The sequence below is a fragment of the Schistosoma mansoni genome, chromosome 1 (genome assembly GCF_000237925.1).
Source record: "Schistosoma mansoni strain Puerto Rico chromosome 1, complete genome".
Classification (NCBI taxonomy): Eukaryota; Metazoa; Platyhelminthes; class Trematoda; order Strigeidida; family Schistosomatidae; genus Schistosoma; species Schistosoma mansoni.
Genome location: NC_031495.1, coordinates 568331 through 587043, shown reverse-complemented (window position 1 = coordinate 587043; position 18713 = coordinate 568331). Strand labels below are relative to the sequence as shown.

General features: G+C 38.3%; 2 protein-coding genes and 1 non-coding gene across 3 annotated transcripts; 2 read left to right on the top strand and 1 right to left on the bottom strand.

The window, feature by feature from the left end:
- Positions 1-213: 213 nt before the first annotated feature.
- Smp_160420 (rRNA processing protein ebna1-binding protein-related) lies at positions 214-3026 on the top strand (the record flags this gene model as incomplete). Its single annotated transcript, XM_018792905.1, has 4 exons — positions 214-237; positions 276-350; positions 2020-2177; positions 2867-3026. The coding sequence occupies 4 exons, from the start codon at positions 214-216 to the stop codon at positions 3024-3026; spliced, it is 417 nt and encodes a 138-aa protein (XP_018647471.1).
- A 5577-nt stretch (positions 3027-8603) lies between these two features.
- Positions 8604-8670, bottom strand: Smp_tRNA_00101_Gln_TTG.1.1. Its single transcript has one exon. It is a non-coding gene (tRNA).
- A 2035-nt stretch (positions 8671-10705) lies between these two features.
- On the top strand, positions 10706-13360 carry Smp_160430 (hypothetical protein; the record flags this gene model as incomplete). The annotated part of the gene is made up of 2 exons (XM_018792904.1): positions 10706-10857; positions 13144-13360. The coding sequence occupies 2 exons, from the start codon at positions 10706-10708 to the stop codon at positions 13358-13360; spliced, it is 369 nt and encodes a 122-aa protein (XP_018647470.1).
- Between the last annotated feature and the right edge of the window lie 5353 nt (positions 13361-18713).

Genomic DNA, 18713 nt, shown 5'->3' with positions numbered 1-18713 from the left:
CGGTTAGGCATGCAGACGGTTTTGTTCTTACTAAAGTGATATATGAAGTAGTGTTAGCTGTTAAGTTTACGCCTAGTTAATTCCTCAGTATATAAATCTCATAATGTAAGTAATTCTTCCTATACTTAAGTGGATTTTAGAAGCGTTAACCAAAACCTCGCCCTATTATTGACCTTTTCATTCAGGAAAGTTTTGTCTTTAGTCAATTTGCAAATGTCGGATTCAGACTCATCATGTGTATGTTCTCATTACCAATAGTTTTTAACCGCTAATAGGATGTTCAAGAAATTTTAGCCTGCCCCGGGTTGTATGAAGAAATTACACATGAAAAGAAACATGTATATAATAAGGTAAGTCTCGTGCTACAAAACTTTTTATAGTTTCAAACTTTATATAATTGTGACTTGTGCATTATGGTACACGGCAATAACGTTTGTGAGTACTCTGAGTACGTTCAACGTAGTAAACATAGTCCAATCCCAAAAGTTTGCCTAGGAGACTTTACGAACTGTTCATTCCATAGGGTCTGTGTAGTCGGTTGGCTCTAAATAGTTTCTTCCTGGGTACGGGACATATAATGACCGAATTCCCGGCTCCCAAGATGTTCCCCCAAATGAGAAGCAAGAAACTTATTTTACAATCACTAAATGAAATACTGATCCTTCATCGTACTATTGCGATTACATCCAACAAAAATGTTTCTTTAACGTCATGAGGAACCGGACAACAATAGTATTTTTTCTGACATAGCGATGAGTGTGTGTAGGGATTCAATCTAGTAAAATATCTAGACTATTCGTGGCAAATACTTTAGTTGATACATTTTTCGAGGATAAACAGCTGTTGTAAAAGTAGACAGTGTACCTGTTTCGAAAATCTGAACAGTCGAGGAGAGCATTTGGAAATATTTAAACACAGTTATATGAGTGTGAAACTCAAATGTATCACGAGACGTTTAAACGGTAATAGGGAGACTTGTAGCACTAAATACATTCTCGAATGATCCAAACCTTTGGTCACGGATTTTCGTAAGTATTGCTCTTATTCGGTCATTATAGTATAAGTTCACTCACTGTTTATCATCCTCCAGCTTTTAAACTTTGTTGAAGATTAACGTAGCAATCTCCTGAAGACCGAGTGGGAAAGTCAATGGTATTGATTACTTTGTGACGACATAAACCCTTACTCAAATTTTCCTAGATACCCGCTAAGTCTTACCATGAGTAATATGGTTGTACGTATGGAAAAGCAACTTATGCATACCGATTGGTTACGTGGAAAACCGTTACTGACCGGATCGAAATATGTTTTGGACCTATTCATGTCATGATTCACTCCCTAACACATTAGTAGACAGGAGGAGTACTAATGCAATAGGACTAGGACTGGACAGCAACCCATGAAGTTGTTGTCTGGTCAGTACACATTTGTTTCGGGGCCAAACCAGTAGCCATTACGAATGACTAAAATCTAGGTCATTTAACGTAAAACCTCTGGGATTGCCTCATAAGCACCTAGATTTTGTTTTTCAAGTATTTAGGATTATATTACTATGCTCCACTTATTCTTCAGTTTACTAGTTTATTAATTCTTTTTTTACTCACAGCTGTTTGTCTCGATGTCTTGATCTAATATTGATGAATTTTTCAACTTATGTCTTCGGGTCGTTTTTCAAGCCTCTTCAATTTTGAAAGTTAATATTCAATTAGTATTAGTGACCTTACTTTTCTTAGGTTGTTTGTTGTCACGAAATAAAAAAAATCCGGAGTGTCTTGTATAATCTTCCCTATCTCAGAGAATTTCGAATTATCAATCTGTTCCATTCAATTCATTCCAATAAAACTGGTTAATGTATCTGAGTGCTAGACAGATTGTGACTGAGCACAAGATTTTTTTTCTTATTTAGATTATTGGGTGATTATTTCAAGATTTTACTTCTCATTATAACGAACAGTAATGATTATTTAATTTATCAATATAATTTTATTTTCCTTGCAAACTTCCTTTGTGCTTGAACAGTCAGCTCTTATAAATACTCTCAGTAGTATCAGAAAAAGTCTCCCATGGATTGAGCGATTAGATGTCACATGTTCGGCAGCTCCAGCTCAAAAAGATTTAGATTTGGACGACTTACAACATATCGATCCAGATGATGATTTTAAACGTGAAAACTTTTTGTAAGTTCTATGTAATTTACAAACATAATCATTTTTGTTTTGAACTAAAAATTACTCCCTTAAGATTCACCGTCCTAGGTTTAAGCTACTTTGTATATCAATGATTCGGCTAGTCTCATCAACAGTCAGGCAACAATGTCACATTGAAGCTTGAGGATGACTCTTTGGATTACCATTAACATAACTGCAATGTTGCTCACTGTTCATTGACGTAATTAAACACTAAAACCAAGGAATATCGTCGAAATTCCATTTGTTGTGTTGTGTTTAAACACATACATATATGACTTGTAATTCTTGATTGTACGTTATTTTATTTATTTAAACACATAAACATTTGTACAAGGGAGTACCAGATATATATGCGCTACACGATTGTACGTAATCGACTGAAGTGCTTATTTTTAAGATGATGCTCAGAAATCTTCAAAAATACCATATGAGACTAACCACAAGCCGTGTTTTCAATTTTCTTTGATACAGTTAACATATTTAACACTGCACTATTGATGGTCTGTATTGTAATGTAACTATTAACCTATAATTCCAGTAAATAAATACCTAGATAATGTTACACTCGATGGGTACTTCTCATACTTTCTCTTAGTCCTCTCTTTTTAATTAAAATAAGATCGTAACTTTTCAAATGTTTCATAGCCTTCATATATCCTCTCGTCTCTCTTATTTAGTTATCGTGTAGCTCAGTCTGCAGTGCTTAAAGCTATACCTCAATTACACGCTTTAGATGTACCGACTAAACGTCCATCTGATTACTTTGCAGAAATGGTCAAAACAGATGATCACATGACAAAGGTTAGTTTAATTATTGTCATTTCGCAAATAACATAAAGTAGATGACATACAGCTGTACTATTGGATTTTATCTGTAGACAGACAATATCTTACGCCAAATTTAAATGGATCTTATAAATCTTGATACTTTTGATCATGAAACACATCCTTAGTTCAAATCAAATATGTGGTTGGAAGGAACCGGTCATATCACCGATTAATTTGATGTTGTGTCAATGATATATATCAAATTTTTATTATAATGGATCAGCTTGTGCTAACACATGTGCTTTGTTACGAAACAAAATGCTTAAGTAGAATGTCGACGTCACCGGACAGATATTTACGGCGTTGTTTCAGTTTCAAACATAGATCCTTCTAAATCACATTTCCATTGGCGAAAAAGTCCATTTTCCCAGATTTGTATGTGGATATGTGTATCCGTCGTTTAGTATTCTGTAGTTGATCCAAATTTAGACACTCACTTGTGACACCTCCACTGAAATCAGAACAGTTTAGTTCGTAAATTTATGATGTTTTTTATTTTGCTGTTCCACTCCTTTTATAATCATTGAGTCACCAATTTTTATCCAAGTATTAATCAACAGAAAAACAGTGATGTCTAACGTTGGGTTATTCATATCAGTCCATAAAGTCACTGGCAATCGGATTGAGCCATGTTAATAGGGGTTGACCACTTGTTTGAGGAGACGTTGGCTGACATGGATCAGAACCGTTTACCCTGGCTTGGGTGCATTCACTTGATGCTGATGCTTTGCTTGTTTTATTGTGTTCTAACTGCCGGTATCGTATTACTAACTGCTTGAACCCATTAATCGAAATATACGAGTCAGAATAAAGACGTGGTAGATAAAAATTTATTTGATGCTCAAGATAAATCAAATAACTTCCGAATATTTACTTATTTATTTGAACACATAAATATTGGTACAAAGGGGAACCGAATACATATGCACCACACAAGTCACTTGATTTGTGTATGGGCTGTAATACTGCTCAGGTGCCCAGACCGAAGCAGGTGGTTTTCTTAGGGGGCCACACTCGGAGCCTTTGACCTGAAAGTCTAATCTACAAAGCAGTGGGGCAACGTCAGGAGATACAGTCCCACGGTATCTGGTAACCAATAATATGTTCATATGCCATTTGTTCATTCAGGATACTGGAGTTCATGCGCACTGTTGGTTTGGAACTAGGGTTTTCCAACTCCCCTAAGTGAACCCTCCATATTCATCAACCCGGTTAAAGTGACGGACATTAGCTTTTCCTCCTCCCAACTTCTTAATGCTGCAAGAAGGCAGTGAGTAGAACTTCTGTGTAAGTGGCTGTATACGCGTGGCCATGTGAAAGCATTTTTCGAGGTAGAGCTGACTTTTCCTACCCTCTACCGTACCAGGGCATTTGGGATCAACTTCCGAATACAGTTATATTTATATGATTTACACTGATTTATAGTCAGATTTATATACACTAAATTGAATAGTACTTGGCGCTAATTAATAAGGAATTTATCGAGTAATCATAGATGTACAATTTTATAAAATAACCGTCCGTGACCAACAAGTTATTTATTTATTTATTTAAACATATATATTGGTACAAAAGGGCACCAGATACATATGCGCCACACAAAATAATGAAAGTAGGAAGAGAAGGGATGAAAAGATAAGGCGGACTGAAATGTACAACCAGAAGACTCTTTCAGTTAAGAAAGTTAGAACCACTCTTTATGTAGAAAGTAAAAGAAGGTTGCAGCAGGATCGCCACTGGCTTCTATTCTGAGCCATATCTGATAACGTCTCTAGCCACTGTGTTGCACCATCTCTCGGACCCCAGCCAGGGAGTCGTGAAGGACCAACGGAAGCTAGCCCTTTTCAGCTTTCTTTCATGCCACGACACCATGTCATACACTGACCTCCTCTCCGCTTTTTCCAACCAGTCCCAGAGTCGGCAAATAATGCACGACGTGGAAGTCTCTGGGACGACATTCGTTAAACATGTCCAAGCCACCGAAGTTGGTGTTTCAAGATGGTGACACTAATTGAATTATCGTCTCTGCGCCCGAATACACGATGCCGAACCTCTGCATTACTAACATGGTGTTGCCACTGTATGTCAGCAATCCTTCGGAGACAACGATGATCGAACACAGAGAGTCGTCTGACATCCTCAACTCGGAGAGGCCAGGTTTCACAAGCATAAAGCAAAACTGCTCTCACCGACGCGTTGTAGATCCGACCTTCTACAGCCAGACTAACATCACGAAGGCGCCAAAGATGGCCCAGATTGGTATAAGCCGCTCTGGCTTTCCTTATACGTGCATCAATCTCATCACTCACGCCACCACCAGCACTTATGTAGCTACCTAGATACACGAACTTCTAAACTACTTCAATCTGCTCACCATCCAGGGTGAGTACAGGATGAGAATCCTGCCAGTCTTGTAGGAGTACTTTGCACTTGGAGGGTGCAAAGCACATGCCGTACCTGCGGACACTGATTGCCAACTGATTAAGTGCGGATTGCATGCCTTGGGCATTATCGCACAGGAAGACAATATCATCCGCATACTCGAGGTCGAGAAGTCGTTCTCCAGGCAACATATCCACACCGCCATTACTTACATCCATCAGAGCTGTTTCCAGAATGTCGTCGATGGCAAAGTTGAAGAGGAATGGTGAGATCGGGCAACCCTGCCTAACCCCACTGCTCGAATGAAACTAGGGAGAAAGGTGGTTGTATGCCCTCACTCTGCCTGAGGTGTTCGTATACAGGGCCTTTAAGATGTTAATGAACTTCTCAGGCATACCCTTCTTCAATAGACAATCCCAGAGGACAGTCCTGTCCAACGAATCGAAGGCAGCCCTTATATCAAGAAACACTACGATTGTTGGCCTGCGATAAGTATGACGGTGTTCTAACATTTGGCAGAGGGTGAAGATGTGATCAATGCATCCTCGACCAGAACGAAAACCAGCCTGCTCCTCGCGAGTCAATCGTTCTCGGGTTTTAAACAACCTACGAAGAATGACAGAAGCCAATAGTTTGGACGCAATCGGAAGTAGACTTATTTCCCGATAGTTGTTACAGGAACAACGTGAACCCTTTTTAAAGATAGGGACGACTATTGACTCATTCCATGATGTTGAAACACTTTCTTGCTCCCAAACCTTTGCAAACAACACCGTCAGTTCCTTAGCCAGAAAGTCACCACCATCTTTAAAAAGAGCCGGAGGTAAGTCATCTGGGCCAGGTGATTTGTAACGTTTCAAGAGTTGGAGTTCCTTGCGAACTTCCGCCTCGTTTGGTGGATCAGTCGTCACCGGCCATGGGGGGCAGGACAAACTGGTTGATGTTGCCGGAGCAGCAGGCCAGTTGAACTGCCATTCGAAAAATTCCGCCCACCGTCCAAGACGTCGAGAGATGTTAGTGATTGGCATCCCGTCATCCTCGTAGATTGTTTCACTCACACCAGACTTCTTGCTGCCAGTGGCTCGGATGAGTTGGAAGAGCTTCCGGCAGTTACCAGATGCAGCTACTGCTTCCATCTCATTAGCACGCTCCGACCACCAGGCTTCTCGGTCCTTACGCAAGCTTTGCCCGATTTCATTACGTAACAGCCTTCGTTTGTGGTCAAACTCACGGTCACCCGGAGTAGACCGACAGGCTTCCATCAGTTGTAAGGAGTCAGAAGAAACCCAGTGCTTGTAAGCGGGACGTTTCGCGAAGCCGCAAGCGGCTTTACTCGCCATTTTTATGGCGTCGTGAAGATGCAACCAATGCTCATCTATACTTTTCGGTGGGATGGTAGCTAGCCTAGAGGCTAGCTCCGCTCGATACTTACTTGCAACAGATGTTGCAGCCAGTTTACTAACATCGATCCGTTGGTGGTGGTCAATCCTTCGGCCACTGAAAAGTAAGGTGAGATTGGAGCAGACCAGGGCATGATCAGACTCCAGATAGGTACTCCAAAAGGAGCGGCAGTCTTGTACACAACCACGCCAGCGGTAGCTGATCGCGATGTGATCAATCTGAGTCCAGGCTTGGGATGCAGAGGGAGGACGCCAGGTGGCACACCGGCGATGACTGTGCCGGAAGTTAGTGCTGGCCAGAAACAGGTTGTGGTCTGTGCACAGTTGCAGCAAACGGTCCCCGTTATCTGTCCTGCGACCAACAAGTCCCCATCGGCCACCTAGACGACTCTCTTCTGTGCCTAGACGCCCGACCTGAGCATTCAAGTCTCCGGCTAATACTACAATATCTGTCGAACGCGCTTTCTGGAGAAGAACTGTTAACTGGTGATAAAACTCATCCTTGATTGCATCCGGGCTGCAATCTGTCGGGGTATAGGCGGAGATGACGAAAAAACACCGATTCTCACACCGGTTTCTTCTCACTTTGATGGAACTTTCTAATCTAACAGCACATAACCGACTGTTAATGGGGATCCAATCGATTAGTGCTGCCTCAGCCCTAGCGCTTAGTGCGACACCAACGCCAGCAAGACCAGACGAAGATGCCACAGGGTCCCCGGATAAGCGCACGTGGAACAAGCTTTTCGAGGCGACAGATGGAGAGCGGATTTGTAGTACTTCACTAGTCTTGAATACGGGTCTCGGATAGACAACAAACATCAACATTAAGACTTTCTAAAGACATAGCCAGCCCCATCTGTTGTCCGATCTGCATTAGTGTGCGAACGTTGAAGGAAGCCAGCTTGAACGGCGTACGTGGTTTCAGAAAGACTGCTTCAGTATTCGTAGTCGGTGGAAACATTCACTTTCAACCAGACAGTGACTGGAGATCGTTTAGATAGGACAGAGTTTCCACCATGGGCGAGCTACTGCATAAGTTGGAAAGGAAGGATATACAATTTGGGAATAAAGGGAGTGAAAAAGCGACGTAGTAAATAATGGTAATAATAATAATAATAATAATAATAATAATAATAATGGTAATAATAATAATAATGTAAATTGTCTTGCTTCTAATATGAGCGAGAATAGTATCGTCAATAAAATTCATCATTTCATTTATTTGTGTGTGGGCTGTGATACTGCCCGGGTGCCCAAACCGAAGCAACAAGTATAACTAATATGATAGCTCTTTGAAATATGGATAAATGTCATAGATGATTGGAAAAGAAATCAATACTATAAGCCATTGACACTCCAATCGAGTAAATCTTCATTCATCATATCAGGTTGTTTAGGTTATAAATATTGATAGATGTTTAAAACGGCCCCTGATAATATTTCAATTACTGGTTTTAGGAGACTATAATTATAATGAACTGTAAACATCTGAGCGCATCGCTACACATTTTCTTCTCCAGTTCTGTGATTTAGAAAGTTTAATTTCGAAGCTTTCATTGTCGTTCTGAACAACAATATTATGTATTGTTTGTTTGAATCTTCCCATCGATGTGTTAGGACTGCAACTGGTCAGTCTCTAATTGGCATATGTGCATACTGTGCGTATTGCATCGATATAGCCTTAATTTACAAGCATAGTAAGCAAAGATGGATAGTGGCTAGAAGTGGAATCCAGTTTGACGCGAGTTTCGTCCTATTTGGGACCGGTCAGCTGGATGTACCTGCATCTCAGAGTTGATGTTCACTCTGGGACTCGAACCCAGTACCTTTCGCTTCAAACGCCATCGCGTTATCCACTCGGCCACTGAGTCCTGATAGTCACTTGCTTGTGCGATGGGGTGAAGTTTAAATTCACTTTTAGTATTGTTTGTTTGAATCTTCCCATCGATGTTATTATTAATATTATGGCTTACTTCTAGTAGATTTGATCTTATTGAAGTATGTGCTTTGTTACTTTATTCTTCGTTAAATTCATCGACTGTCTTAAACGAATAAAAATGTTACATATTAGCTAACAGATATTTAAATTATTCGAAACCTCATTATAAATATTCATAGGTCTCCATTGTCAACGGGAATTTCGTTTTTTAATGACCATGTAGACATAAAAATCTCCCATTGTGGTTGTTATAACTTGTGGCCCGGAAGCCCTGTTGATGTATAACGTAATAATACCGCCAATTAGAGAGCAGTGATTTATCGATCGGACAAATGACACACGAAACATGTACGAACAGTCTAGAGCAGTTATCGATCCTGCTTTCTGCCTAGCCCAGTCAGTTAAGTCCAGAACACCAATCTCAGCCTCTACAATATGAATCATTTATTTCCAACATACTGGGTTTATATACCAACCAGACAGACCACATCGTACTATGAAATAGCAAACAACATTTATACAATATTTAGCCTAATGTTGCTGTGAATAAGGGAGATAGTAATCGATAGACAGGGCATAACCCAAAAATGGTATATCGTATAATAATAGTTCATAGGTCGAAACAAAGCCTATAATAAAAGGAACATGAATATGAATAGTTACGTTACTTAACAGTTATACGGTAGGAAATATACATATCATATTGGTCCATAAATAGTCCTCAAAAGTTACCATTCATAATTCTTTTCGGGATATAACACTTGAATCTTGTCCAGAGTTTTGATAGTGATCCATTCGTTATGATTACGCTTTTTGCTACGCAGCACCTCCTGAAAATTTAAAGTTAGTGCTTTTTTGATCCGTTTCCAGTTGTCATCGATAGTAGTTTCTTCTTCTTCTTCTTTGAGTAGAGTAGGTCAAAATAAAGCTCATAATAAGAGAGACATGAATATCAATAGTTTAGTTATTTAACCGTTATACGATAAAAAATATACTCATAGTATTGGTCCATAAATGGATCCCGAGTGTTATCATTCATTATTCTTATCGGGACATTACAGTGCTACATGTGCATTCATCGAAGCGCTCTTCAATCCCATCGTCAGATATATCGTAGTAATTATATGTTCATATATCCTTTCATTGATAACTTTTTATGAACCGAAAAATGTGAAACACTACTGTTTAATAAACTTAATTTTTCAAATGTAGAAAGTTGTCCTGTATTACTCGGTTTGAACAACTTTCTTTCCCTCTTATTCAGAAAATATAATTCAACCGACTATACAAATCTATAGATATATATACAGAAATTTTAATATACTATCGTTTAGAAGTTGCATATACGTAGTGGGCCCCCAAATGCCCTGGTACGGCCGAGAGTGGGGAGAGTCCACTCTCCCTCTCCAAATGCTCTCACATGGCCAGTGAATATGTAGCCTCTGCCACACAAGTCCTACTCACTGCCTTCTCTCACCACGGGTGTTGTTTACGAAATTGAGAGGATGAAAAGCGAATGTCCATTGCTTTAACCGGGTTGGTGGACAAGGCTAGTCCACCTAGGGGAGTTGGAAAACCCTCATTCCAAACCAATGGTGCACATGGACTGGCTCCAGTATCCTGAGGTAACAAATGGCGTATGAATCGATTGTTGGTCACCGGCTACCATGTTACTGCATATCCTCACGATGCTCCACAGCCTTGTGGATCAGACCTTTAGGTCAAAGGCTCGGGGTATGGTCCCCTAAGAAAACCACCTGCTTCAGTTTGGGCATCTAGACAGTATCACAGCCGTCACGCAAATCAAATGAGATTTGTGTGATGCATATATATCTAGTGCCCCTTTGTACCAATATTTATGTGTTTAAATAAAATATATACAAGAATTTGAATATACTATCGTTTATAAGTTGCATATACGTAGTACCTTACGATGAATCCTTTTATTTTCATTGTTCGTTATAATGATAGGAATTAATCGTGAAGAGAAACTGGAACAAATATTAAATGAATTTAAAAAAGATTATGAACCGAAAAATGATAAATCCAATGTGAAAGGATCATCATCATCATTGAAAAGTTTTCATACAGCAAAAGATTATGCAAATCGACGAAAGTAAGCAAGTATTTTCCTTATCCTTATGTGTTTTTTCTAAATTTCTTATTTATCATGAGTCACTTGAAGCTAGAACACCATGGAAAACCTGTAAGCACTCGAAGGCCGTTTCGTCCAAGCATTGGACTCCTCAGCAGTGCGCACCCAGCTACAATTAACTCATGAATTCAACTATTAAATTGTTGTCTTTCTGCTAAAATAATCTATCATGGTTAAGTAGTAAAGTAAAGATAACAGTTATTCTTAGTCAATATAACTGATTAGAATGCGAAAAAAATCAAAACATTCTTTAAATCTGGTAAGCAAAGATGGATAGTGGCTAGCAGTGGGATCCATTTTGACGTGCGTTTCGTCCTATGTAGGACTCGTCAGCTGGGTGTACCTGCATCTCAGAGTTGTTGATGTCCACTCTGGGACTCGAACCCAGTACCTTTCGTTTCAAACGCCATCGTGTTATCTCTAAATCTAACCAAAATTTTCATGTTTACCTATTATCGATTATTATTATATCCCATTATCATAGACAATTATCACTCACCAGCGGTAAAAAGCACAACAGACAATATAAACAATGGTAACAACATATACCAGTCTAATGGTACTTCATTCAACAGAAGGTTATATATATATATATATATATACTGTAAATGGTTCGACAATGAATAATTATTAATTTAGGTTAAATAAAAACACATCCATGTAGATAAATTCATCATAAACAGTCAACTCTCAGCGCAAACGAGCATAAACAATGACCTTTTCAGTATGACCAGATAGATAATAAGTATACCAACTAATAAAAGAGTAGCCTTTTGTTAATCAATGGAAAATGGTGATCCGACGTCGATCGATTCATGATCCCAATGAAAAATTCAACAATCTCCACAACCTCATACTAAAAGATTTACGATAAAAAAGTAGTTGCTCACAAGCAAATGTAGTTATTTGTCTGATTGTTGATAACTACTTTCAAAAGGAGGAGCAGATTAGTATTTTTGCATCCCTGTATGTTATATTCCATCCTTGTCGCCAGTTGTTATATCGTGTGAGTGCGCACGCTGTTTAGTATATGAACGTGCTGATTCCCGCCAAACGGAGATAAGTGAATTTATTGATCGCTCAATGATACACAAAAGCGTTATGAGCAGTCTTAAGTACTTATCAGTCCTGCTTTCTGCCTAGCCCAGTCAGTTAAGTCCAGAACACTAATAACAGCCTCTACAATATAAATCATTTATTTCAAACATACTAGGTTTATATAACAAACAAACTGACCACATCGTACCATAAAATAAGAAATAACATTTGTACAAGATTTGGCCAAATGTGGCTGTGAATAGGGGGAACAGTAATTAATAGACTAGGGATAACTCAAGAATGGTAAATCGTATAATAATGGTCTATAAGTCAAAATAAAGCTCATAATAACAGAAACATGGATATGAATAGTTAAGTTACTTAGCAATTACACAATAGGAAATATACATATCACATTGGTCCGTAAATAGTCCTCAGAGTTGTCATTCATAAATCTCCACGGGATATACCAATGTAAGTAGCAAAAAGGAATAATGGACAATATATTTTCCAATAAAAAAAACTGTTCCTGTCTTTCAGATTGTTATATCTGAAGCGTTTCGAATTCACTAGTTAGCGAACGGAACAAAGACTTGTGTCCAGAGACCGATAAGCTAGCTATTCTGACGCGTTCCAGACCCAAGCTAACTAGAATAAGAAGTCGAAGTTGGAAGCGGGGAAAATATATTCCGTAGCAGCCAGAAGCACATCAATCATAAGGGGAAAAATTCAAACGTATATATATACAGCAAGAAATTGTCCTTGGGCAGCATTACAAAATAGCACATTAAAAAAAACAATGGGCCAATAGCGTTTAAAATAGTTTACAAGCGGGAAATTCGACCCGAAGGTGAAAAGAGCGCTTTTTGGCGCAAAAACAAACAAATTCAAATTTTCAAAATAAAATTACAAAATTAAGCCATTTATCAAGTAAGTTCTGGGGATTTGACATTCTCAACACAGATTATTTTATATTTCAGAGGGAGTTTAGTGGAGAATTTAGTATTTTCACAGTTGAAATCATGAGTCAATTGAAGTTAGACCATGGAAAACCTAGAAGCACTGAACGGCCGTTTCGTCCTATTATGGGACTCCTCAGCAGTGCGCATCCATGATTAAGGGATCCGGCTCAAGACTGGTAGGTCCTGGGTTCGAATCTCGCGAGTGCGGTATCGTCGATATTTTATATTTGTACATTTTTCATTTTAGGATTAATCAAAAACGTGTTTATAAAAATAATAAATATGGTCATGGTGGACAGAAAAAACGTCAAAAACGTAATACATCTGAATCAGTTAATATTGGAGCTCGACGTGATTTCAGTCAATTAAAACATCAAGCAACTCCAAATAAAGCTAAACAAATTCGTTCAAATAATCGTAAATTAAAACAAAAACGTAAGAAAATGACAAAAAGACGTGGTTAACATGAGACCATAGACTTTGTATATTTCTCACTTGTAAAAATCAAATAAAATGAATGTGTATTCAATCTGCTCTTTTGTCTTTTCGAATGTTGAAAGCATGAACTTCAGCGAAAGGATCTCTTTTCAATGAATTTATTATCAAGCTGTTAATGTATTAGTTCCGTAAGGACATATGAATAAGGTCTGAACACCGATTACCAGGACGCGCTATGCTGACTAGTATTGGGGATGGTTGGAAGAGAGTTAGGGGCGGCCAAACCAAAACATAGCATCAGTGCTTGAAGTTACTAACTTCTAGTCTGAGCCATGTTGGCAGATGCAGACTACCTGGTTGGGTTCCGCGTGATCATCGTAACCAATGGTTGGAGACTCTGTGTGACATGGTTCAGAATCGATCACAATGGTGTCGGTGTATACACTCTTTATCTTCCCTTAGACTTTGAGATTAAAATTGCTTCATAACTTTCTTCCTTTCTATACTATATCCTCATATACAACCTATCTTTTATATATTACCACCACTAAATTAACTACTTCTATAAATCCAGTGTTCATCTTGTTGTGCTAACGAGGTATGGCAACTTAGACCGATGCATATATGTGCCTAGTCCTACGTTGTAGCTGACTGACTATGAACAAGGAATAACCATGATGATGTAATAGAAAGATCACAATACTAGTTTACGTAATAAGAATAATAACAATAGACTTAATAAGTTAGTAACGAATTATAATGTGATTACAGTAAGATTAAAATGTTTTTTCTTACAATAATTAAAGGTAATATAGATATGAAGAATAAATGAAGTGATATCATGAACAGTAATGAGTAAATCAGAAGGGGTGTTTGTGGAGATTTCAGTATTTACATAGTTGAAATCATGAGTCAATTGAAGCTAGACCATCATGGAAAACCTGGAAGCACTGGACGACCGTTTCGTCCTATTATGGGACTCCTCAGTGGCGGTGCGCATCCACGATCCCGCACTCGCGAGATTCGAACACAGAAGCTACCAGTCTCGCGCCAGAGGTCCTGAGTTGAAACTGGATTGGACATTAAAGGTACAGTGTAACAATAGTTCTTTCAAGTGATCAGCCAGCAGACCTAAATCTGTGTTGTTATGATCAATATACTCACATAAATGGCATTTTTTAAAGTTAAAGGTACATTAGTGAACAGATAACTAATGTCAAGCGAGAACAAGAGTTTCCCGGTAGTATTAGCGTTCTTACTATTGTCAATAAATTGAAAAGTATCACAAACAGAAGATTTAAATACTTGCATTCAAACTGGTTTCAATTTTTCAGTCAATCATTGGGAAATCTGGCGTTGTGGTGAATTCGACATGTCTAAAACAGGTTGCAACGATAAACCAGGTTTATGTACTTTCGGTAAACAATATAAACGCGGGATGATCGGACCGTTTAGACGTATATGACCATATAAGTCTGAGGTTATTATCCCTTTGTTCAGATTCTTAACAATATCAGCTGGCTGTTTATCAATTCGCGGTGTTTCGCCTGCATCATGATGATTCGTTACTAACTTATTAAGCCTATTGTTATTATCCTTATTACGTAATCTAGTATTGTGATCTTTCTATTACATCATGATGGTTATTTTTTATTCATATGTCCTCATGGAACTAGTATTTTAACAGCATGAGAATAAGTTCGTTGGAAAGACATCTCGTTGAACTTCCTGTTTTTAATGTTTAAATGGGAATTATATTTCAATTTTCTAATGTTCACAAGTTTTTTGACGGCTTAATATCATATGGCAGTCCGCTAAAACTTAGTATAAACAGTAGTCTATATGTAAGGTGGTTTTAGAGGTAGTCGGTAGGAAAGCTTGCTGCACCAAGTTTTCGTACTACCTAACACTTGTAAGCAAAGCACAACTAAAACTACGAAGGAACTGATGATCCTTGTGGGATCCGAACCAGCATTACAATCTGAGACCTCTTTCACGAATTGTCTGGGCAGCGATGATGATAATAACTGACAAGTGACTAATGACATGTTTGTTTAAACCTTATTACCGACCGAGAATTTTATCTGCACAATTTTGTGGTGTACGAACTAGAGGTTCAACTTGGCGTCCACTACTTTTGGATGTGGGATATTGTAAACAGAAAAATGGGGTTTAGCATTGCGCTGTGGTATTCCACAAAGGTTTGCATCTGTTTTACCATATTGAAAGTCCTTATTCGTTAGGATCCAATAGTGCAATAATGAGATGGAGCTCGCCGTACTTTGATAATCACGTACCCATTGTCAATGCGTGGTTAGTAAAATGTTAACTTATAGTATTCTAATGTTCTAATCGTAAGCTACTTTCTTTCTTCAATCAGAAATTACTGTTTACTAATCGTAAACTAATAGTTAGGTTCGTATCACAGAGATCTTAAGTATGTGCATTTTGTGACTGACTATTTATGGTGCGTATGAGCTAGTGTTGAATGTATACATGTGAATGATATGCATCTCAAGTGTAATAATAACAGAATAGTTCAAGGAACTTATCTGATCTTCATGATCTGAAGAACGAATTAAAACATTGTATAGGTTATAGATCGCTTTAACATATAAATTAACTATATCAAGGAGCTAATAGCTAGTAGGACATACATAGAGATTAAATCGTAACATCATGCAGCACCATTACGCCTCATGGTCAAAGTGAAGAAGTTCCATGATTCACATAAGTAACTAAATCATAAAAAGTATGTCAGATTAGAAACAAACCATGAAAGATAGAACAAAACAAAGGTCACTTGTCAAACTGATGCATTTTCTTATCTAAGATATGTAAGGATGGCTCGTTGATAAACTCAAGGAGCCCAGAAAGAGCCGAAGATATTCCATCCAATCACTGCTAGGGTAATATTCTAGAATGTCGACGTGAAGCTATCCCTATTGGATGGATAAGAATGACCCCTATGTGCCTATTGATTGTCCGAAATGATAATTTACTCTGAGCCAAAAACTATAAATACATGAGATTTCTGTACTATATTTTGACACTGTTTTGGGGAATAAAGTTCCTACTTACTAGTCTTCTGTCTTATTTCTTGCGACGTTCGATCGTTCTAGTAGTCTAGTAGTACGCGGCATAATAAGAATCAAAGCTCTAAATAGAACAACTGGCGACGGGGTTAATTTATCAAAATGTCTATTACATTTGATCAATTTGAAACTTTTCTAGAGCGCCATGAAAAACGTTTCGAACAGTTCCAGATTTGTATACTTGAAACACTAACCCAGCAAATGAACCACAACAAGATAATACATTGTTTTTTTATTCTCTTAATTTTCAATGTACAAAAGAGACCAAACACGAAGATTTGTACAATTGTGAGTTGACTACGAATGGTTAATAATTATTCAGTTAGCTGAAAGTATTATGGTGAAAGAGTCATTTGTTACTTGAATAATAATTTTTTTCTTTAGAGAGTAAGGACGTAAAACGATGTAGATATAGGTTGAACGAGGAAGTGTTTGATTGAAAAAAGAACAATTCAGATCCTGGAATAGATCCTGTAGGATACACGAAAATCTTGGATATATCTACACATAACAAAACGATAGGGAAAAAAACACATCTGGTGATGTACTTTATGCATTTCTATTAGATTGTAAAGAGTTCTAATAAAAAAACTTGGATTCAACATTCCATGAATGGATAAGAACTTGAAATGATACTTCAAATGATGTTTGCGTCTATATTCTAGTGACAGCTTAGTCAAAAAAATTCTGTGTTTTCAGCTAATTGGAAAAGGGAAAAACATACAACAGAAAACGTGAAAACTAGGACATATAACTTAGTGGTCGAGTGGATAACGCGATGGTGTTTGAAGCGAAAAATACTGGGTTCGAGTCCCAGAGTGAACATCAACTCTGAGATGCAGGTACATCCAGCTGACGAGTCCCAATAAGGACGAAACCCGCATCAAACTGGATTACACTGCTAGCCACTATCCATCTTTGCTTACTATGCTTGTGAATTTAGGCTATATCGAGGCAATACGCACAGTATGCACATATGCCAATTAGAGACTGACCAGTTGCAGTCCTAACACATCGATGGGAAGAATTAAACAAACAATAATAAGTGAATTCATATAACCAGATGTTTAGAAACTGAGATACATGTTGGTAGTTGTTAGGATATTCACAGGAATATCCCAAAATTATCTCGAATGTAAAGTGGTATGTTTTTAGACTCTTCACATAATTCGCATGTTATTTCCTATTGGCCATTATTTACAGTTGTCCTAACTATGACTTTCACGTGTCGTTTTCCTATTGGTCAATTTTGAGTTGTCCTAATTATAACCTTTACATGTCCTTCCTTTCCATTGGTTACTGTTAATAGTCATCTTAACTGTATAAATATGTCTTGTCTGTAAACCATATTTGTTCTGCTGCTGACCCCATAAACAATTCTCATTTAACGGCTGTGTTCTGATTTATTGGAGTTGGGGAACAGTATTGGGGTCGAACTAGGATATCTGAATTTGGTCAATCGGTAGAATTTCGTGTAGTCCTATCGCAATACGTAATATTTGGGAAATTTATAACAATTTGGCGACGGAGATTTTGCAAACAAGTTGCTGACTAGCTATGGATCCAGTTAAATTAGAAGAATTGTTCGAACAACAGCTGAAGCTGATGGAGATGTTTACTCAGACGCAGATCTCTTCTCGAGTCTCATGTACACCAACAATCCCTCAATCAGTCGACGGTAATACCAGTGGTATTTCAGAGTTTCTTTATGATCCTGATGCCAATATTACACTTGATACCTGGTTCAGACGTTATGAAGATCTTTTTAAAGTCGACCTTGCTGACAGAGATGATTCGTGGAAGGTGCGTCTTCTCCTTCGAAAACTTGGTCCATCAGAGCTTGATAAGTATTGCAACTTCATTCTACCGCAGAACCCACGAGACCGTTCCTTCGATGCCACTGTTCAAACTCTCAGACAACTTTTTGGTGACCATCATTCACTTTTCAATACTCGCTATCGCTGTTTAAAACTGGTCATGAACGAGTCCGATGATTTCCTAACCCATGTTGGCATTGTCAACCGTGAGTGCGAACGGTTTAAGCTCAAATCCCTTACCGACAACCAATTCAAATCCCTCGTATTCATATGTAGTCTTCAGTCACCCAAATTCTCCGACATCAGAACTCGATTGCTGAACCGCCTTGAACAAGATCCAACGCTGACACTCAATGCAATCCGCCGACGAGTATCAACGCATTGTCAACCTGCAGCGTGACACCACTTTGGTCCAATCTGGGGGGCCAGATTGGGTTCCGATGTTCACTGCTGTCCAACGTCCGAAC